This window comes from Hypanus sabinus, chromosome 8, assembly GCF_030144855.1.
Source record: "Hypanus sabinus isolate sHypSab1 chromosome 8, sHypSab1.hap1, whole genome shotgun sequence".
Lineage (NCBI taxonomy): Eukaryota > Metazoa > Chordata > Chondrichthyes > Myliobatiformes > Dasyatidae > Hypanus > Hypanus sabinus.
The window spans coordinates 122,991,069-123,014,768 of NC_082713.1; the positions used below are offsets into that span (position 1 = coordinate 122,991,069).

The 23,700-nt window shown below is 43.0% G+C and overlaps 1 protein-coding gene across 1 annotated transcript in view; it reads left to right on the top strand.

Annotated features, from left to right (window-relative positions):
- Positions 1-23,700, top strand: part of nwd1 (NACHT and WD repeat domain containing 1) — an 85,298-nt gene that overhangs the window by 24,107 nt on the left and 37,491 nt on the right. Inside the window, exons 7-14 of the mRNA XM_059977735.1 lie at positions 266-425; positions 1,620-1,737; positions 3,041-3,205; positions 3,609-3,803; positions 5,814-5,936; positions 7,341-7,540; positions 14,530-14,802; positions 18,185-18,275. Coding sequence (XP_059833718.1) covers positions 266-425; positions 1,620-1,737; positions 3,041-3,205; positions 3,609-3,803; positions 5,814-5,936; positions 7,341-7,540; positions 14,530-14,802; positions 18,185-18,275 — 1,325 coding nt within the window. The remainder of the gene's footprint in view (positions 1-265; positions 426-1,619; positions 1,738-3,040; positions 3,206-3,608; positions 3,804-5,813; positions 5,937-7,340; positions 7,541-14,529; positions 14,803-18,184; positions 18,276-23,700) is intronic.

The window sequence follows — 23,700 nt, forward strand, 5'->3', positions numbered from 1 at the left end:
AGCACTGGGCCTTCAACTACCATACTCCAGTGGATTCGCAGCAGAGCAGATCCGGGGCTGGACCAACAAACTGCACCTTCTGAACTTTTGATTCGATCCTCAGCATTGGGAACAAAGCTTGTTCCTAATCTCTTTTCTCTCTCTGTCATTGATCTGAAACTCGCTTCTCTCTTCAGCTGCTGCCTGACCCGTGGTGTGTTTCCAGTTCAGATTTCTGACATGTCGTGGCTTTGCCTCACTATAATGATTCTTCTACTTCCTTCAGGCAATTCATAGAGGTGGTACACGAGATGTACCTCCCGACAGAGGAGAAAATCAAACGCCACTCCGTGCTGGCAGATTTCTTCAACGGGACGTGGAGCCAGGGGAAAAGAAAGACCATCACACTCCCACAGCTGAATGAGACATTGCATGCAGACAGAAAGGTACATAAAACGCAAGAACGACAACGGGGAAGTATAATTAAATACTCTTATCGATCCTAAGGTTACGGTACACGCTGGACGGACAATTTAGGGAGGGAGGGACGAACAGGGCCCGCGCCATTCGGCCGCATGCGCACTCGCCACTGCCCGTTTACTTACCACCCTTACCGTTCATCGCAGACTATTCGGCTTCATTCCAGCACCGAAGCCGGTCTCCTGCCAGTTTAATTCCTTGCATCAGGAAACAGCCGAGAGCACACGGCCGTGCAATGTCTCAGCTGCGGCGTGAGAACGAAAGCGACTGTAGATGCTGGAATCTCCCAGCGCTCAGTCGCTCTGTCCCAGCAGTGGTACCGAACACTTGCGCTCCTGAACGAGTTGCACCTCCAGCTAAGCCGGTCCCATACAGTTACAACACTGGCATCTCCTTCACAATGTGGAAATTTGCCCCAATATGCCCTACACAAAAAAAAGCAGTAGGAATCCAATCTGACTAATATCGGACCACTCTGATTTGAGCGCAATGTGATGGAAGTGTCGTTATGGTACTTACCAATAACCTGCTCACCAACACACATTTTGGGCTCAGCTAATAGTACTCTTCTCCAGAGCTCGTCACAGACTCGGTCCAGGCATGGGCCAAAGGGCAGAGTTGTCTGCATGAGTTAAGAGTGACGGCTTAAAGTCGAGATTATTGCCATGGGCACGTACATCTGTACACAGGTACAGTGAAAAGCTTAGCTGCGGCAGCATCACAGGCATGGAGCATCAGATTTGATCAAAATCAGAACCAGAACCAGATTTAATATCACCAGCATATGTTATGAAATGTGTTAACGTTATGGCAGCAGTACAATGAAATACTCAATAAATAAATATAGATAACCAAAAACGGAATTACATTATGTGTATATATATTAAATAGTTAGGTTAAAAATAAGTAATGCAAAAAACAGAAATAGAAATGTAGTGAGGTCGTGTTCATTTCAATGTCCATTTAGAAATCAGATGGCGGAGGACCATAAGACCATAAAACATAGGATTATGATTGAACTACAATTTGTTGCTGCATTTCAAAGAAGCAGTCTTCTCTTTACAGAAGCAGTCATCCAAAACTGGTCGGGAATGACAGCCGGAATGGACATCACTTGTAGGATGGTATAAAGGAATGAATTGGTTATGCTTGTTTCCTAGGTCTCCGCACAGCCTCTGATATTTGGGGATGCTGTTGTGAACTTACGAAAACTGAGTGAACTGCCGAACCATTTGGTTAATGCTGGTCGAATTGATGAGCTGAAACAGGAGATTCTGGGTAAGGATGGGTATACACGGGGAATATGTGAAAAGACTGTGGTTCTCATTGCCTTGCAGAATCACAGTGTTGACTGTTACAAAACTCAAAGTGAAGTGCCTGCAGTATACCTGAATGGCTTTGAGCAGAGTTATCACCAAGTTTCATGCATCACATCAGAGACACATCTTCAAAAGTTCTTCATTGGGCCTCATAGAGATCTATATTTAGTATCTATGTATATAGGAGATTATAAAATATTTACATGTAAAGATGAACCTAGAGAGATAAATATAAAAACATCTCAGACAGGCACACGGATTAAGAAAGGATGGCAAATTTGGGATTGGGATTGGATACAGTTTCATTGAAGTAGCAACTCAATAGACATAATGTACAAAATCTTTGGAGTCCAACTATCCTCCTTTAGCTCAACCAGTCATAGAGCACTAGAGCTCAGACCTGCACCTGGACAATCGATCAACCATTAAACATCATTCCAAACCAACTAAATTTTGTTCTCCTCAGACTGCCATTTATTTCCCTCCTGATTCTAGCACTGGACAACACCTTACATCCTTGAGATGTGGCTGGAAACTGGAAATCCTGGACCAAACACACACAATCACAGGCAGAGCATGCAAACTCCACAACATACCATCCGAGGCCAGGATTGTACTAGAAGGCAGCAGCTTGACTAGCTGTGCCCTGTGTCACCTACTGTGCCTCGCCTTGTCCACTTGTGCCCCTCACCTTTATTTTCCTGCTTTAGAGTGCCTGTAACATCAGTAAGCCTTATGTTTCTTTCTTTGATCTGTCGTTGCCACATCATTGTGCACTAAATTTCCCAAATCACAGCTCCCAGTACCAATATCCAACTTTAATTGTCACATATACATCAAAACATTGAATCATGCAGTGAAATACAACAATGGCCAACACAGCTCGAGGGTGTGCTGTGGGCAACCCACAATCGTTGTTATGTTTCTGGTGCCAACATAGCATGCCCATAATTTACTTACCCTAACCCATATGTCTTAAAGGAAACTGAAGAAAATCCACGTTATTACAGGGAGAACATATAAACTCCTTAGAGACAAACATGGGAATCGAACCTCAAACGCGAGTGCTGATGCTATAAAGTGTTACACTAATCGCTACACTACCATGCCAAGTTTCTCCAGAACTCCTCTCTCCACCGGTGATACTCTCCCCATCCACTATTTATCTACCCCACTCACTCCTCTAAAGGCTGCGCCAAGGTCCAGTAGTGCTACCCAACTTCAGCACTTTACTCACGTCATTGGTTATTTTGATTTCTCAGGGAATATGGAATGGATAGTTTGCAAAATGCAAGCCATGGGAATGAAGTGTGTGCTGGAAGATTTCTACGCTTGCACCCGTCAAGTTGGTTGTCCTGACGTGCAGCTCGTTCAGGATGCACTGTTACTCATCTGGCCTACGATAAACTTCATGGAGAATGACATAGGTGAGAAGATTTGCAGATACACTGGATAATCACAGCCATTGAGAAAGCAAGTGTTCTTTTGAGATTGGAGAATGCTTTCCATTCCTTAGGGGCTTAGTAGATTTAGAGTGCCATAGAAATGGAATGGATTACTGCTCTCATTAGGGGTGGAGTGGATGAACCACTCTACTATAGCGAATGGAAGACACAATGATTCTGAAGGCAAATAGAATTGGTTGGGAATGATGTGACTTGATATTAATTACTGTGACCTGCTGAACCAGAAACCAAACTGTGATAAGGTGATGCCTGAAGGCATCATCGGCACATGTTATCCTGTAAATACGGTACATATGCAGACTGGAAGTCTGAAATTGCCTCAGTTAACTTGAGCCAAGCCTGCTGTTTTGTATTTATTCTGCAGATGAGCGTGTTCTGTACATGGAGGTCTTGGCTCGTCTTGACTTCTTCAGGAGCTCGTACCCAATGGTTGATGAGCTGTGCCAGCAGTGTAGGAGATGGTGCGCCTCGTGCCCAAACCCAGTCTTTACTCCACTGTGTGGCTTCTTCCAGCCTCCTGGTGGGCCACTCCGGACAACACTTACTGGCTTCAGAAAAGGTAGCAACACTTTCTGCTAGTAAGTGTGGGGTGGGGGGGCACGATCAGGATTTGTCACTGTGCCCACAGAACCGCGACTCCCTTCTGCAAATGGAAGTGAAATGGTCTGAGTGATCTGCAACTCCAACCCTCTCCTAGCCCTGACTCAACCCCCTCAAACCCTTTCCCTCTCCCTCCTCAATGCCCCCTCACTTCCTCCCACTCTCTTCCTCAACCTCTTTCCCTCCCCATTTTCAACCTCTACCTCTTCCCACTCCTCTCTCCCTCTTTATCCCCTCCCAAATGTCCTCCCATCCTCCTACTCAGCATCTTCCAACTTTTTCCCTTTTCACTCTCCCCAACCCATAATTTTCCTTTTCAATCCCTTCTCTGTCCCCTCCCTTCCCCCAACAGCTACTTCCTGTCTGCCATCAGTTTTCTAATGATCCACAAACCCATGAGCACCACTTTGCTACTCGTAAACACAAAGTGCACTGCAGATGCTGTGGTCAAATCAAGACGTACAAACAAGCTGGATGAACTCTGCAGGTCGGGCAGCATCCGTTGACTGCTCATTTCAACGGATGCTGCCTGACCTGCTGAGTTCATCCAGCTTGTTTGTACGTGTTGACTTTACTACTCCTGTTTTGTACTTTTTTATATTGTAATTTATAGCAATTGTTTTAGATCTTGCACTGTACTGCTTCCACAGAACAACAAGTTTCACAACCCTATTCTTTTCTATTTGGATTTGAATGATGCAACTAATGGCTTTGTGGCCAAGTTGGCAGACGATACGAAAACTGCCTCTAGTGTTGGGTAGGTCCTAGAATTGGGAGGGACAGGTTGTGTTGCTGAAGCAGGGAGGTTGCAGAACAACTTTGAGGGATTAGGAGAATGGGCAAAGAAATGGTGGTTAGAATATGATGTATGAAAATGTATTGTCATGCACTTTGTCAGAAGGAGTAAAGGTGTAGATTATTTTCTAAACAGAGAGCAAATTCAGAAATTCGAGGTGCAAAGGAACTTGGGAGTCCTCATCCAGGATCCCAAAAGGTTAACTGCAGGTTGAGTCGGTGGTAAGGAAGGCAAATGCAATGTTAGCGTTCATTTCAAGAGGACGAGGGTATAAGAGCAAGGATGTAATGCTGAGGTTATATATGGCATTGGTCAGATCGCACTTTTGTGAGCAGCTTTGGGCCCATTCTTTAAGAAATGATGTGCTGACATTAAAAAGGGTCCAGAGGAGATTCATGGGATTAAGCCTGGGAATGAAAGGGTTGATGTATCAGAAACACTGGAGTTTAGAAGAATGAGGGAGGAATCTCACTGAAACCTATCAAATATTGAAAAGCCACGATAGAGTGCATTTGGAGAGATGTTTCCTATAGTGGGAGAGTCTAGGATCAAGAGGGCACTGCCTCAGAGTACAAGGATGACCATTCAGAACAGAGATGAGGAGAAATTTCTTTAGTCAGAGTGGTGAATCTGTGGAATCCATTGCCACAGTTGGCTGTGGAAGCCAAGTCATTGGGTATATTTAAAGCAGAGGTTGATAGGACTCTTTATCTCATGTTCTCAATATTTATTGTTTATTTATTTATTATTATTCTTTCTTTCTTTTTGTATTTGGACAATTCATTGTCTTTTACACATTGGTTGCTTGTCTGTCCTGGTGGATGTGGTCTGTCAATGGTGCTTCTTGTATTTTCTATGAATATCTGCAAGAAAATGAATCTCAGGGTTGTATATGATGACATATATGTACTCTGATAATAAGTTTATTTTCAACTTTGAACTTTGAAGTCCTTCTACAGACTCCCATCCTTTTCAACACTATCTGCACCTCCACCTATCATTTGAGTCATCAGTGAACTTGGTCACAAAGCCATCAATTCCATCATCCAGATCATTAATATATGTCAAAATAAACAAACCCAACACCACCCTCTGTGGAATACCACCAGTCACCGAAGAACCCTTCTATTGCCACTAGTCCCTGTGTGGTATTAACTCCCTTGTGTTCTACAGGTATCAGTGTGATGGAGCTAAGTACTGATCTCACAGTGTTGATGGCAGGCTCACTGGATGGACTGATGATCGTATGGTATCTGCAGGATATTGAAGTAATCCACACCATGACGGGTCATTCTGGTGAGACAAAGCTCTCTATAATGCTCTTATTGTGACCTTAAATTATTGAAGAATTAGTAATTTATACTGGTTAGTACTGCCAGTTCACAAAATTGAGCAGCACACACCAAGTGCTGGAGGAACTCAGCAGGTCAGGCAGCAGCAGTGGAGGGAAATAAACAGTCGGCACTTCAAAGTGAGACCCTTCATTAGGACTGGAAAGGACTTTGGGAAGATGCCTGTTCCTGTGGGGGGATGTCTTATTCTGATTGGTGAAAGTCACTTCCATTGTGATTGGTTAGTTTAGATGCTGCAGTTGCTTTTCCCATTGGATAACTGTCTGGTGTCCAGTTTCAAATATCCTAAGTATATAAAATACACTCAGAAGGGACTTGCTCTCTTCTTTCTTTGTGTAAAGCAAGACCATCTGGGAGGTTTGCTCTGTGCACACTTTTAAGTAAGTATACTTATTGAATATATATATTCAGCTTTGTAACTTGGGGAACATGAATGCTTGGGTCAAATTTTTACTGTTTGTAAATAAATTATTAATATGCCTATTTGGTCGGTGTATTTCCTGTCTCACCTGGCCGACCTGGAAACCTGATTGAATATTACAGTAACAGAATGAGAAGGTGGGGGAAGGAGAAGGAGGACAAGCTGGTGGGGGAGGGGTTTGAAGCAAGAAGCTAGGAGGGGATAGGTGGAAGGGCTGAAGAAGAAGAAGGAGCTTGATAGTAGAGGGCAGTGGACCAATCAGGTTCCCGCTTCTCTCCTTCTCTTCTCCTCACCTGCTTACTTCCTCCCTCTGATACCCCTCCTCACTCCCTTTCTTCCATGATCCCTCTGCTCTTGGTTCCCTCCCACCTTCCAAAGTTATACAGGCTAGTAGATGAATTGGTCACACATTTTTTTGAATTTATTCATTTATGAGTTGTGGCCTTTGCCAGCTAAGCCAGCATTTATTGCCCATCCCTAGTTGCCCTTGAGAAGGTGGTGACGAGCTGCCTTCTTGAAAGGTGTACTTGGAATTCGGTTAAAGTAGCTGGGCAGCGCAGACTTGTTGGACCAGAATGGCCTGTTATCATGCTGTATCTCTAAAATTTGAATAGAGGAGATAAAAACAAAAGGCTATTTAACAGAGTTAGGCAGAGCACAGAGTTTAGGTTTAAATGTATCACAACTGTTGGTTGGCTTATGGGGGTCAGAGCAATAAAAAACAGAAAGGTTTATGATGAAGCCTGTATTCAAAGGCTGAATATAGTAATATATTGAAATATAGCCTCTGGGAACTCAGTATGACACCTTCAGCTCACCTTGCCCAGGTGAAACAATGCCTATCTACACTAATCCCATTTGTGTATGGTCCATCTCTCTCCCCATTTCCGTCTTCTCACTGATCATGTGATCTGTTATCTCTGATAGCTGAGGTACGGTGCATCAAAGTGATTCATAACAAGGCCCAAGCTGTGTCAGGTTCATTTGACCACACACTACGTCTGTGGAACCTAGTGACTGGAAAAGAGATCTACTCGATCCCAGAAGACCACTCAGGCTATGAACACTTTGCACTGCTCCAGGTGGATGAAGCAACCAGTGTGATCTACTCAGTCTCGGGCTGCCAGGTAAAAGACTCCTCGGAATGGTTTCTACAAACAAGATTGCCATACGTTGCTTTGTAATCACCCAGTTCGTCAGAGATGTGGAGTGGTTAGAGAGCGATTCCCTCATTCCAACAAAAAGCAAGGACGCCAAAGGCGCAACACTAAAATCTAAGATGTTCTGGAGGACAGTGTTGGAGGAACACAGGTACCTTGAAAAGGTCAAGGGCTGGAGGACACATCAGAGAAAAGGACAGAGTCAGAGAGGGAATGGAAGACAAGAATGATTCTTTTAAAACAACCGCTGTGTACCTAAGAACTAGAGGCTAGTAGGTCGCTGAGTATAGTGGGGTGGGGGGGGGGGGCGTAAGAGTGAGTCCAGAATTTTGGATGACTTCAAGAGGATATAGATAGGCTGAGGAGCAACAGCATGGCAGATAGATCACAGTGGGGAAAAATGCCAGTTTATTCAGTTTGTTAGAGAAAAGAACAAAAAGAAAGTTGAAGTTAGAAACATCAGTGTTCAAATTGACAACACTGGAATATGCTGTTTGTCCCTCAGTGTCTGTGCCAGATTCAATTAATCTCTTCTGTCACTTCATTGCCTGCATGTTATTGTGCCAGTCCAAATGCCCTCTGTTGAATCTGCTTCCACCACCATCCCTTGCAGCACGTTTCAAGCACCTATTACTCTCTGGGAAAAAACAATCTTGCCCCATAAATCTTCTTAAACTTTCTCCTCTTATGCCCACTATTTGATATTTCTGCCCTGGGAAATAGTTTCTGATGAACCACCCTACCTAATACTTAAATTCCTTTATACTTCACCGCCTCCCATCACCTTAAAGCTACGGCATAGTATTTGATGTTTACATCCTGTGGAATAAAAGACTCTACCTATGACACTCCTGATTTTATAATTTCTATCAATTCTCTTCTCAGCCTCTGACACTCCAGAAAAAACAATTCAAGCTTGTCTAATCTCTCCTTGTGGTTATTTCTCTTTATCAAGGCAGATGACATCTGCTCCCTCTCCAAGGCCTCCATATCCTTCTTATAATGGAGCAACCAGAACTGCACACAAAATTCCAAGAGCAGCCCATTCAAATACCCTGCAGCATCCTGTAAATAAGTTACTAAAACGCTGCATCACAAAGAGAATGGTCCTAGATTCCTCCACTATTGGAAACATCCTCTCCATGTCCACTCTATCTAGCCCTTTCAATATTCAATAGATTTCAATAAAATCTTCCGTCATTCAAAGGATTGTGACTCTTTGGAATTCTCTACCCCATGGAGCAATGGAGGGGAGTTGATTTTCATATTCAAAGTAGAAAGTGACAGATATTTGAACATAGTTTCACAGGAACAGACCCTTCAGCCCACAGTGCTGTGCCAAACTAATCAAATTAGTAATCAAATGCTCACTGAACTAATTCCTTCTGTCTACGCAATGTCCACTTCCTTCTATTTCCTGCATATTCATGTGCCTATCTCAGAGCCTCTTGAACACCCTGATCTTGTTTGCCTCCACCACTCCCCAGGCAGTGCATTCCAGGCACCTACCATTCTCTGTGCAAAGTAAATTTGCCTCACACATCTCAGTTGAACTTGCCCCCTCACCTTAAATGTATACCTTCTGGTATTAAACATTTCAATCCTAGGGTAAAAGCTGTTTGCCTACTTTATCTATGCATTTTATAATCTTATAAACCTCTATCAGGTCTCCTTCAGCATCTGCAGTTCCAGAGAAAACAATTCAAATTTGTTCAACCTCTCCTTATAGGGCATGCCCTCAAATCTGGGCAACATCCTGGTAAACCTCTTTTGTATCTTCTCCAAAGACTCTACGCATAATGGAACAACCAAAGCAGAATGCAGTACTCCAGGTACAGCCTAACCAGAGTTTTATAAAGCTACCAAATAACTTCATGACTCTTGAGTTTGATTCCTCAACTAAAAAAGGCAATCTTGTCATATCCATCCTTAAGTGCCACATCAATCCATGCAGCCACTTTGAGGGAGCATTTATCTTAGACTTCAAAGTCCCTCTGTACATCAACACTGTTAAGGGCCTTGCCATTAACTATTTCTTCACATTTAATCTCCCAAAATGAAAAAGGCCAGGTTAAACTCCATCTGCCATATCTGCAATTTATCTATATCCAACTGCATCTTTTGGCAGTCTTCTTCTCTATCCACAACACCACCAGCAGAGGTCGCTGTATAGATCACTGCTCACAGACCTCCAGCCAGATTAAATCCCACTGATCACCACTGTCTGTCTTCTATGGGTGAGCCAATTCTGAATCCAAACTGACAACTCACTGTGGGTCCCATGCATCTTAATCTTTTGGATAAGCCTCCTAGAGGAACCTTGTCAAACGCCTTTCTAAAATCCATCTAGACAACTTCTACAGCTCTACCTTCATCGCTTAAGCTCCTAGAAAAACTCAGGTTAATAAGGCACAACTGCTCCACACAAAGCCATGCTGGCTCTTTCTAATTAGCTCATGGTTTTCCAATCACTCATAAATCCTATCCCTAAGAACCCCCTCCAGTAACTTCCTTACTACTGGCATGAGACTCACCAGTCTATAGTTTTTAGGATTATCCCTATTTGCCTTCTTACATAATGGAACAATATTAATGACTCTCCAGTCCTCTGGGACCTCTTCTGTAGCTAGACCAGACATGAAGATATTGGATGAAGCCCCCACAATGTAATCTCTGAAGAATTTTGGGGAAATTTGGGAAAATGGTGTTGAGGCTGTTATGAACCCCATAACTGGGTCACTTACCAGCAAAGATAGAGAGGTCTGTTGAAGTCTGATGGTACTATTTTTAACAGTATTTATTAGTAAAAATACACAAAAATAATATCAATGCAAACATACAGATAATATACGTCGTCAATACTAAATCTAAAAGTGTGGGTATAATAATAATCAATAAGAAATAAGCTCTATCGTTGTCTGGGGGATAATGTATTGTCCGATGAAAATATAAAAGTCACTCAGTTCATTCAGGCTGCAGCCTTTGGTTGGAGTCAAGAGAGAGATTCTTAGAAACTTGCCATCTTTTCCTTTTTATGATTTCGATCCTTTGAGAGTTCCGTTGGTGTGGCCGGTCACTTGTGGCCTCTCCTTTAGCTAAAGCCGTTCTTCCGTGGTAAGCCCACTATCCTGGCAAGGGAGGATGCACACGGGCCCCACCGGCTTTGGCTATCGAACGCTGTCAATGGATTTCCAGTGTTTCTCCTGGTGCATCTAAAGGGGTTGTTCCCCAGACCCTCTTTTATCCTTACTCACGGGGTCTCAGATGTCAATCAGGTTGGGATGATGCAATCCTTCAACCAGCCCACTCTGGTCGTCCCCTGAGGGCGTCAATGAATAATACAGTACTCAATACACAATTCTGTCTCCAAGAGACAATGGCCGTTATCCGTGGCTTTGTTTTGCTGAGGCCAGGACACATTCCAAACCTTGGGGATTCTCTCTCATTTCCTGGGTCCCAGACCTGAATTAACAGCGATCTTGCGATTCTCAACAAGGAGGGAGCGACTTTGTACCCTTCAGCCCCTCAGAGTTGTGGCACATTCATAACAAGGCCAAGATTGGATTAGTTATGTTCTTACTGAACGGTAAAGCAGGCTAGAGGGACAGAAAATGGTTAGGAAGGTGAATGTTATGTTAGTACTGGGTTTGAGTGCAAGAGTAAAGTTGTCTATTACAATTTTATAAAACCTGATGAGATCACACCCAGAGATTTGTTTATAATTTTGGTCTCTTAACCTGAAAAGAGATAGGCTCCCTGTTGAGGGACTGCAGAAAAGATTCACTAGGCTGCTTTCCAGGTCTGTCACATGAACAGATGTTGAAAAAGGCTAGACCTATTTTCTCCAGAGTTTAAAGGAATGAGGAGTGATCTTCTTTATGGGCTTAATGGGATGGAAGTGGGAAGGATGTCTCCCCCAGCTGGGCTCTGGAACTAAGAGCTGGTTTCAAAGTACTGTAACGGCTAGCCAGTAAAGACTGAAACAAAGAGAAATTTCTTCACTCAGAGGAAGGTGAACACTCTGATTTATTTTCCCTGTAGGCCCTGGAGGCTCATTCATCGATTCCATTAATAAAAAAATCATAGATTTCTAGATGTGAAAGAAGTCAGGAGTATGTGCAGTGAGCGGGAAAGTAAGATTAGGGTAAAGGATCAGCCATGAATGTAGGGTAGACTTAAGGGGCTGAATGGCCTCCTTCTGCTCCTACTTGTTCTGTTCATGTATTATGTATGTTAAGAATCAAAAAAGACCCGAGTGAGGGTTTCAGCAGTGGATGAGCAGAGCTGTAGCTGATGTTACAGGGATCAGAAATTTGTTGTTTTTGTGGCAGCTGTACAGACTATGATATAAAAAATTACAATAAGAAATTAAATAAATAAATAGTGCGAAAGAGGAATTCCATGCTGGTGTTCATGTGTTCGGAGATCTGATGGAAGAGAGTGTGTGTGGCCTTTCAGGCTCTTGTACCTCCTCTCTGAGGGTAGTATTGGGAAGAGGGCAGGTCCTAAGTAGTGAGGGTCCTTCAGGATGGGTGCCTCCTTCTTGAGGTACCGCCTGTTCCTGGATGGAACTGAGCTGATTTTGTGCTGGTGTGGATGTAGTGTTCAAATGGTCTGGTTCACTTTCAGTGCAAGGAATAAAATTGCTGGCTGCAGAATGAATCCTGTGGGCTGGGACCAAAGGGTATAGACTTCTGTCATCCCAATATCCGGTTGGAGGAGATTCCACCCCCAGATGCTGAATAAAGAGCTGGACAGACTAAACAGATGTGCCAGGAAGATAACAGGGAGACTAGCCTTGTGTACATTGAGGCAGTGTTTTTTTTTTGCAAGACACAGTTGAGGAGACATGCCTGAGGATTGATCCTGGGGGAAAACATCAGATAGTAGTTCAGAATCAAGAGGAAAAGACTTTGCTTGTTATTCCCTACTTCTGTCATTAGAGACATATAGGAGTGGCAACTGTGATACCCCTGAGCTGGAACAGAAGTATGGGGTTGGATGTTTTACAGGCTGGAGGAAGATCAAGGACAGTGAAGAGAGGTTGCTTACAGTAATGCCTGTGACAAACATCATTAAGGACCTCCATCATCGAGGACATGCCCTCTTCTCATTGCTACCAACAGGGAAGAGATACAGAAGTCTGAAGGCACAGTCTCAATGATTCAGGAACAGCTTCTTCCCTACTGCCATCAAATTTCTGAATGGACATTGAACCCATGAACACTACTTTTTTTCTCTCTCGTTTTGCACTACTTGATTAATTGAACTTTTTAAATGCATATACTTACTGTAATTTACAGTTTTAAAATGATTTTTTTGTATTGTACTGATGCTGCATAACCACAAATTTCATGACATATGCGCACAATTCTGAAACACAATCAGAATCAGGTTTAAGATCACTGGTATATGTCGTGAAATTTGTTAACTTAGCAGCAGCAGTTCAATGCGATACGTGATAATGTAGGCAAAAATAAATATATCAATTACTCTAATTATATATATGTATATTCAATTAAAATAGTGCAAAAACAGAAATAATAAAAAATGAGGTAAAATGGGTTCAATGTCCATTTAGGAATCAGATGGCAGAGGGGGAGAAGCTTTTCCTGAATCAATAAGCCTGTAACTTCAGGCTTCTGTACCTCCTTCCTGAAGGTAACAATGAGAAGAGGGCATGTCCTGGGTGATGGGGGTCCTTAGTAATGGATGCCGCCTTTCGGAGACACTATTCCTTGAAGATGTCTTGGATACTATGGATGCTAGTGCCCAAGGTGGAGCGGACTAATTTTACAACTTTTTGTAGCTTCTTTCAATCCTGTGCAGTAGCCTGAAACATTATTTCAGTTATCTGAATGATTGGAAAGTTGGAAAGACTGAAAAATATTCAACTGGAAAATCTTGGGAGATATACATGGATTTTGGAGCCATTAGTACATTGGTGGAATTTTAAGAGGATGGGGAGATGGAGGAGAGCAGCAGTTTGCAAGAATGGGAAGTGGGCTGGATAGTTAAAGTTGGAAGGAGGAAGCATCAATTAACATGGGACTAGGAATAGTAGTTGAATGGTCATTGGTTAAGTAATGGGGACAAGGCAACAGCAGTGGGACACATGAACTTGAGGCTGGAAAAATGGATAGATGTTTGAGGGCAAACAAAAGGAAATATTAAAGGGAGTTTGGTCTGGTTGATTAAGAGGTTCAGGTTCAGATTTATTTATCACATGTACATGGAAACATGCAGTGAAAAGTGTTATTTTCATTAACAACCAACACACCTAGGAATGTGTTTGGGCAGCCCACAAATGTCGCTACACATTAGAGAGAAGAGAGAGAAGCAGCAGAGAAAAGAGATAATTTTGTCATAATGACATTTGCCCCTACTCATTATAGGAGCAAAGGGTGAAGAATGAGGGCGATTTACAGAAGAGGAGAAACCAAGGCTTACCTCTTCATCTGGGGCAATATTCAATTAGTATATCTAATCGATGTGTAAAGCAAATATCAGTCCCTGCTCTTACAAGTAAGATCAGGGGCCAATAGTGAGACCGTAAGACGTAGGAGCGTAGTAAGGTCATTTGGCCCATTCAGTCTGCTCCAACATTCCATCATTGCTGATTTATTACCCCTCTTAGCCCCATTTTTGCTGAGCTGCCCATAAGGAAGCAGTACCAAGCTGGTGCTTTGGAGAATGCCAGGGCAAGAATTCTCACACTGACTGCTCATCTTTCCTCTGAAAAAAACACAATTTCAACTGATGTTTTGGTGGTATGTCTGATTCTTTTGTGATGACTTTCAGATTTCATCTAGTAAAGTGTTCTGTTAGAAGCTGCTTTCCAAGTGGCTGTTCTTGCTGGAGAGGCCCAAAGATTGTTAAATCTGTCCCTGGTGGTGTCCTCTTCTACAAGTTTGAATGCTATTCATTAACTTTCTTACAATGCTGATTGTTTCCAGGTTAAGGGTTGGCGCCTGGAAAATGGAGAGCCTCTGTTCCAACTATCAGGTGGTAACTTGGACGAGACAACACTCACAGCAGTGGTGGGCTCCAACAGCATTCTCCTGACCATGTCCACTGGGGCCACACTCTGTGTGTGGGATCGGGTCAAGGGCATCTTACAGAGCACTCACCACCTCACTGGTCCAAGTACCTCAACACCAGTGTGCATCCTTCCATTGAAAAGTCAGCCGAAAGTAGCAGTGGCATTCAGCGATGGAATCATTGCAATGGTATGGAATTTAGTATCTGGAAAATATCCTGTCGATCTACACTCAGCACCGAGCAAAGCACAAACTCTATTCTGTATATTATCCCTTCAGAGAAATCTTCAGTGTTCATTCAAACCAAAGATGCCAGGGTAAAGCTATCAGTCAGCAACGCACTTTATGTTAAGGAGCATTGTGCTGCATAGAGCGACAGGCAGCAGAAGCTCTGCTAATAGGGCAAGGCTACTGCGCAGGCAAGCTATCCGTTCATGGTCAAGCTTTAGTTAATTCCACCCGTTCTGGGGTGGACGTTCCAGTTAACCAGAACGGGGAGTTGAGACCGCGAGTCAGAAAGTTTATGTCAGAGGTAAGTTTTTTACAGAGAGTGGAGGGTGTATGGAACAATCTGTAAGGGGTAGTGGTACAGGCAGATACATTAGTGACTCTTAGATAGGCACATAGATAATAGAAAAGTGGAGAGCAATATAGAGGGAAGCGGCAGATTGATATTAGAGTAGTTTAAATTGTTGGCACAGCATTATGGAACAAAGCAATGGATTTGTGCCCAAGGCAAAGTCCATTTGTGGCAAACTCCTCAGTATCTCCTGCAATTGACATGAACATAGAACACCATAACATAGTATAGGCCTTTCAGCCCCCGATGTTGTGCCGCAATTTAACCTTCTCGAAGATTAATCCAACCTTCCTGTCCTATATAACCCTCCATTTTTCTATCATCCATATGCTGATCTAAGAGTCTTATATATCCCTAATGTATTTGCCCCTTGTTCCATGCACCCACTATTCTCGGTAAAAAAAAAATTACCTCTGACATCCCCCCCTATGCTTTCCTCCAATCACTTTAAAATTATGCCTTTTTGTATTAGCCATTCCCGCCCTGAGAAAAAGTCTCTGGCTGTTCACTTGACCTATGCCTCTTATCATCTTGTCCTTCTTCGCTCCAGAGCCAAGACCATACAACATAGGAGCAGAATTATGACATTTAGCCCATTAATCATGGTTGATGTATTATCCTTCTCAATCCTATTCTCCTGCCTCTTCCCATAACCTTTGACTCCCTTAGTAATCAAGAACTTATCAACCTGCACTTTAAATATAACCAATGACTTGGCCACCACAGCTGTCTGTGGCAATGAATTCCACAGATTCACCACCCTCTGGCTAAAGAGGTTCCTCCTCATCTCTGTTCTAAAGGGACATCTCTCTGTTCTGAAGTCATGCCCTTTGGTCCTAGACAACCCCACTATAGGAAACATTTGCTCCATGTCTACTCTATCTGGGCTTTTAATATTTGATAGGTTTCAAGGAGGTCCCTCCTCATTCTTCTAAATTTCAGCAAGTACAGACCCAAAGCCATCAAACACTCCTCATACATTAATCCTTTCATTCCTGGGGTCTGTCCTGTGAAGCTCCTCTGGACTCTCTCCAATGCCCAAACATCCTTTTTTAATTAAGGAGCCCAAAATATCCTCATAATGCTCCGTGTGGTCTGACCAATGCCTTATTATGTCTCAGCATCACATCTTTGCTCATATATTCTAGTCCTCTCAACATGAATGCTGACATTGCATTTGCCTTCCTTATCTCTGACTCAACCTGCAAGCTTACCTGCAGGGAGTCCTGCACAAGGGCCCCCAATTCCCTTTGCTTCCCTGATTTCTGAATTTCTCCCCATTTAGAAAATAGTCTGCACTTTCAGTCCTTCTACCGAATGCATATACTTCTCTACACTATCTTCTACTTTGCCAATTCTCCTCATCTGTATAAGTCCTTTTGCTCCCTGCTTCCTCAACACTGCCTGCTCCTCCACTTATCTTTATATCATCCACAAACTTGGACACAAAGCCATCAATTTCATTATTCAAATCATTGGTATATAGCATGAAAAGAAGTGGTCCCAACGCGGACTCCTACAGAACATCACTAGTCAATGGCAGCCTACCAGTAAAGCCCCGCTTTATTCCCACTCTTTGCCTCCTGCCAGTCAGCCAATCTTCTATCCATGGTACTATCTTGCCTGTAATTCCATGGGTCCTAATCTTGATTAGCAGCCTCATGTGCGACACCTTGTCAAAGGCCTTCTGAACATTTAATTAAACAATATCCACCAACTCTTCTTTGTCTATCCTGTTTGTATTTCCCTCAAAGAATTCCAACAGATTTGTCAGGCAAGGATTCTCCTTAAGGATACCAAGTTGACTTTGACCTATTTTATCATGTGCCAACCATCCAACCCCCAATGAGTATCTTAGCATTACCCTTTTTATATGCCTTTTTCAAATATTGAAAGGCTCTAGCTCATTCAACCTAACCTCATAAAATATTCTCTCTAACCCAGACAGTATCCTTGTAAATCTCCACTGCACTTTCTTTAAAGTTTCTTCATCCCTCCTATAATGAGGCAACCAAAACTAAACACAGTACTGAAATCAATAGATTTTTGATTTGATATAAGTCAGGGGATATGGAGTTACTACAACACACCCAAATGCTGGAAGGACACTACTGTCCTCTCCTAATAAATTATTTCTCTTCAGCCCTTTACCTTTTCCACATATCACCTCCCAGCTTCTTGCCCACTCACTCCACCTACCTACTTTCCCCCTCACCTAGTCTTGTCTTTCCCCTGCCAGCTTGTACTCACCCCGCCCCCACTTACTTATTCTGGTCTCTGCTGCCTTGTTTTCCAATTCTGGTTAAGGGCCTAGGCCTGAAACATTGACTGTTTATATCTCTCCATATATGCTGCTTGACCTGCTGAGTTTCTCCAACATTTTGTGTGTGTTACTCTAGATTTCCAGCATTTGCAGAATCTCTTGTGTTTATGATTTGGAGTTAAGTACAGAAGAATAGAACTGATAATAAAACAATTAACCATCATCTAATTGGATGCTGGCTTAAAGAAAGTGGAATGAAATGCCTGACTCTTGCTTCTAGTTATCACATTCTTCTGTTTTTGACCTTGTTAAGTACAGTCCAGACTGAGTCTTGCAGCCAAAGGCCTGATAGTTAGGTTGGAAGAGGAGTTTCTCCATTTTAATATTGGCCCTTCCTAAGCCAGGTGCCTGAGGAAGGTGGACATACAGGCTCATTTTAAACTGTCCATGGAGCTTGAGAGGATCCAGACTTTCAGCAAACTGAGAGACGAGTTGCTGCCAGCACTACCTGGCCATTCTGCTTCTGTTAGACTCCTGGGAAATGCCCTCACTTGGAGGGATCCTGGAAAAGGTTGAGGACTGAGCTGGGAAAAGCCTGTCAGCTGCTGGGACTGGGAGAGTTAGGAGCAGAATGACTTTCCTTATCCTGTTCAGTTTGTGATTCAATAATTTGCCCATCCACTCTGGCTCAGCTCCAATCCTGAGAAGTTCTCTTTTTCCCTAAACAGGTGTCTCTGGATGGGACTTGTGTCACAGAGAAAATCAGCTTAGCAGTCACCTTCCTGGTTACATCAGAAAGTGAGAGGTGGATGGTAGCAGGTAAGGACATTCAACCGTAGCTTTCAAACCTTGGTTTTCTCTTTCATCTTCACTCTGTGCAGGACTGTGAGCTCATAGCAAATTCTCCATTACAAGTTTCCAGTACTTTATGTTATTGTCGTGCTCCACAAATCCTTCCTCTCTTGTTTCTGTTTCTGTCAGTTCCACATATTGTACGCTCACAGTCAACCACTGAGGGAGTGAGTGAGTGTGAGTGTGTGTGTGTGTGTGTGTGTGTGTGTGTGTGTGTGTGTGTGTGTGTGTGTGTGTGTGTGTGTGTGTGTTATGAACCCCGTAACTGGGTATCTTACCAGCAAAGATAGGAGTATCTGTTGAAGTCTGATGATACTATTTTTAACAGTATTTATTAGTAAAAATACACGAAAATAATATCAATGCAAATATACAGATAATATACATCATCAATACTAAACCTAAAAGTGTGGGTATAATAATAATCGATAAGAAATAAGCTCTATTGTTGTCTAGGGGATAATGAATTGTCCGATGGAAATATAAAGTTCAGTTCAGTTCATACAGGCTGCAGTAGTTGTTGTTCACTGTGTTGCAATTGTTGGGGGGGGGGAGAGAGAGAGAGAGAGAGAGAGAGAGAGAATAACTTGCCAACTTCCCTTTTACGATCTTGATCTGTCTCTGTCCTTTAGCTAGACCGTTCAGTGGAGGACTCGTCACCCAGGCAAGGATGGACACACACACAAGCCCCCACCAGTCTCGTAGCGTCTCTCCTGGTGCGTCTGAGGGGTGTTCCCCAGACCCTACTTTTATCTCCACTCACGGGGTCTCAGATGTCAATCAGGTTGGGATGATGCAATTCCTCAACCGGACCACCCTGGTTGCCCCCTGTGGGGTTTCAATGAATAGTACAGTACTCAATACACAATTCCTCCTTCAAGAGACAATAGCAGTAATCTCTCTCTTTGTCAATAGGAGACATTCCACCATTGTGTATCCCGGCGTTGTCTCTCTCTCATTACTGACATGCTGTGTATCTCTCTCATTTCCTGGGTATCAGACCCGAAATAATAGCGAGTTTGCAATTCTCAAAAAAGGTGGGGGCGGGCATTGGTGATTCTGTACCCTTCTGCCCATCAGAGTTGCTCCTCATTCATAACACCCCCATCCTTCTAAGGATTTTTACCACAGGGAAAAATTAACTACTACAGAGTCTTACAGAATTTCAGAATCTAACACAATACAAAAGAGTTTTTTTTCACTACAGAGTAATACAGTTATACATTCAATTCAGCATCTAAACAGTTAGCGATTACATTGTCACTTCCTTTAATATTTTAATATCTTGTACCCAATAAAATTCCTGTAGCATCAGACTCCAATTTAATAACCACTTTTTTTTTATTCCTTTTCCTCAGCAAAAACAAAGCTAAAAAGTTGTGATCTTAGCTTATATTACAAAAGTGTATATTACAAAAGTTTATGCAAATACTAATCTTTATTTTACTTTTAAACTTAACAGTCAATCTTCCATGGTGTTATCTTTATTATTTACATGCTTTGTCGAAATCCCTTAAAACCAGATTCTGTTATTTAAAGTGGCATTTTTTCAACCTTTGCCCCTTTTCCATTTAACTCTCACATGGTCAGCTTGCTCACCAGTGTGGAATAGGCTTTTGCATGCTCCTTTCATAGGAGTTATTTTATCAACAATGTTTTCCAAACTTAGCCCATCTTCTGAACTTCCACACAATTCTTTATTTTTAAGCAAGTCGTTAGTTTTATCTTCAGGACCCTTCATTCTATTAGTTTTCAGGTTAACATCTGCAAGTGGTCCCTCTTTGTCCAAACAACATTTCAAATTCTGCCTCTACACAGTACACCCTTGAATAACATTAGCGGGTGGGGCACCTTTACATTCCAAATCAAACTGTAATTGATTCGCAGGCACCTTGTTAACAAGCCATTGTTCCTTCAGCCTGGTTACTGCTTCTGACACCAATCCATACTTTAAATTTTCTTCATTCAATTTAGGAACTACACTTTTCCCTTCTCCAATAATAATATTCACCTCACCACCTTTTATCTCCTCACTAACTTTTAACACACCTTTGAACACAAACAACTGGGAATTCTCACTTCCCACTAGTACCAAGGTTAACCCTTTCTTCACTGAACCAAGTCCATCTGACCCACAAGGACTGCATTCCTTTTTAACTGAATCAGATACCTCAGACTTTTCCGGAGTTTCATTACTAAGTTCAGTACCACGTGCATCCACATCTTGAACACACTCAAACGGGACATCTGCCTCTTCCAGGCTTTCAACACCCGTCCCCTTTTCAAATTCTAAGTTCCCCTGATCCTCCCAGTTACTCTCTGGGCAACTCCCTTCTGGAGTAAACTCAACCCCACGGGCTGAAACAACCTCATCTGCTAACCCAGCAGACTCCATCAAGGTAATGGCATCCTTTTAATCTTGGACTGCCCTCATTTCATTATCGGGAACACATTTAAATTTTTCAACTTCTTCAAATAGTTCTGTCAAGCCAGACAGATCATTCATGTCCAACCCTGGACCTTCTAACAGCCTTATCTGTTTCTCATCTTTACTCCGTGCCTCTATAAATTTCCTCCTGGCTAAGGGTAGGTCTACCTCCTCTCCTTTACTCTCTTTCACCTCCCTATTCTCCGTTTTACCACCCTCTAACCCCTCTTGGTACAGGGTCGGTAAAAACATCTCTGCCAAATCAACACTGGACTGATTTAAAGTGGTCTCGTTCTCAGCTGCCTTTCTCGACATGCTGCGAGTGATCACGCATGCGGGATAGATCTTGGAATCTAGGGGCAGGTCCTCAACACTTACAGGCTGGCTCGTCAGCTCCATTGCTGACCAAACGTCACCACCAGCTAAATCGTTACCAAGAAGGACGTCTATGCCTTCTCTCGGTAATTCTGATCGCACCCCTATTTCAACTGGTCCAGATACCAGCTCACAATTTATAATGATCCTATGCAAAGGCACAGCTTCTGTCCCTTTTCCTATGCCTCTCAAAGCTGCCTCTCCAGTCTCAGGACCAAAATGTAGTACCTTCCTGAGAATCAATGACTGCTCCAGTATCTCTCCAGATCCGCACTGGAACTGGTGTTTCTCCCTCTTTCACAGACACGATCCCTTCTGAAATAAATTTCTCACGCTCCGCTCGTATTCTATCTACCTGGGGCTTTCTCTTCAATTTGCTGATTGACACAATACATCCTGTAGGGACTGCTGCTTTCCCTTTTCCTGTCTCCTTCCTTGGAGCAAAGCACTTAGATGCAATAAGACCCACCTTTCCACAATTAAAACAGGTGAAGCCAGGAACCCTCCCGCCATCTTGCCTTTCTTCCTCCTTACTTTTACCACTAGCTCCCAGCTGAATTTCTGCCTCAGCCGGCGGGCTTTCTCTACCATTCCCACGGTCTTTCTGGTAACTTTTATTCGAGGAAAACTTTGTCTTGTGGGTTAGGGCATATTCATCTGTGAACCTAGCAAATTCGGAGATGGACTTATTTGGCTTCTCATTCAAATACATCTGGATATCATCTGAGACACAACTTTTAAATTCCTCAATCAGAATTAACTCCCTGAAACACCGAAAATCCTCTTCCACCCTTACTGCTGCACACCAACGATCCTAGAGCACACCCTTCTCATAGGCAAACTCTGCATACGTCTGATTCCTCACTTTCTTTAAATCTCTGAACTTTTGTCTATAGGCCTCAGGTACCAATTCATAGGCCTGAAGAATGGCCTGTTTTACTTCCCCATAATTCTCATACTCCTCCTCCTCCACAGACAACGCCGCATATGCTCGTTGTGCCTTCTCCTTTAACACACTTTGTAACAATGCCACCCACTGATCTCTGGGCCACTTCTGATTCACTGCTACCTTTTCAAAATGCAAGAAATAACTATCAATATCTGTCTCCTCGAATGGAGGTACTAACCTAAACTCCCTACTAACATTAAACCTCTCCTCTCGGTCTGCCTCTTGGAACCTTCTCTCTTGCTTTAACTTCTCCATGTCCAGCTCATGCTGCCTCTGTTTCTCCTTCTCCTCATACTCCCTCTGTTTTCCAGCTCTTTCTTTCTCCTTTTCAGCTGCTTCCAGCTCTTTTAAACTAATTTCATGCTCCCTCTGCTTTTCAGCTGCTTCCTTCTCCCTTTTCACCTCTAACTCCTTTAGCTGGAGCTCATACTCCCATTTCCTCTGTTCTGCATCCAGCCTCAATTTTTCCAACTCTAACTGAGCCGTCCCAATAGCTGGTACCTTTTTAGGGATATTGTCTAATACCTCAGCTGAAAACACATTCGTCTCAATATAATACTGAGTTATGGCCCTCCGCATCTCCCACTTTTTCATTGACGACCTCACCCCTGCGAGATTTAGTCCTTTCGCAATATTTACCAAGTCCGTCTTTGAGGCCCCCTCTAGCGCCTTCAAAGTCGGGTTTTGTGTAAATTCATCTACATCCATCTTTGCTGGTTTCCCGTCTGGTTACCCGCGCAACCAGATCCAAGTCTGGACTTAAGCCTGATTCACTGGCCCTCCAATTTGGTATCAAATCTCGAGACGAGGACCCAAGTTGTCATGAACCCCGTAACTGGGTATCTTACCAGCAAAGATAGGAGTATCCGTTGAAGTCTGATGATACTATTTTTAACAGTATTTATTAGTAAAAATACACAAAAATAATTTCAATGCAAATATACAGATAATATACGTCATCAATACTAAACCTAAAAGTGTGGGTATAATAATAATCGATAAGAAATAAGCTCTATTGTTGTCTAGGGGATAATGTATTGTCCGATGGAAATATAAAGTTCAGTTCAGTTCATACAGGCTGCGGTAGTTGTTGTTCACTGTGTTGCAATTGTTGGAGAGAGAGAGAGAGAGAGAGAGAGAGAGTATCTTGCCGACTTTCCTTTTACGATCTTGATTCATCTCCGTCCTTTAGCTAGACCGTTCAGTGGAGGACTTGTCACCCAGGCAAGGGTGGACACACACACAAGCCCCCATCGGTCCCGTAACGTCTCTCCTGGTGCATCTGAGGGGTGTTCCCCAGACCCTACTTTTGTCCCCATTCACAGGGTCTCAGATGTCAATCAGGTTGGGATGATGCAATCCCTCAACCAGACCACTCTGGTTGCCCCCTGTGGGGTTTCAATGAATAGTACAGTACTCAATACACAATTCCTCCTTCAAGAGACAATAGCAGTAATCTCTCTCTTTGTCAATAGGAGACATTCCACCTTTGTGTATCCTGGAATTGTCTGTCTCTCATTACTGACATGCTGTGTATCTCTCTCATTTCCTGGGTATCAGACCCGAAATAATAGCGAGTTTGCGATTCTCAAAAAAAGTGGGGGCGGGCATTGGCAATTCTGTACCCTTCTGCCCATCAG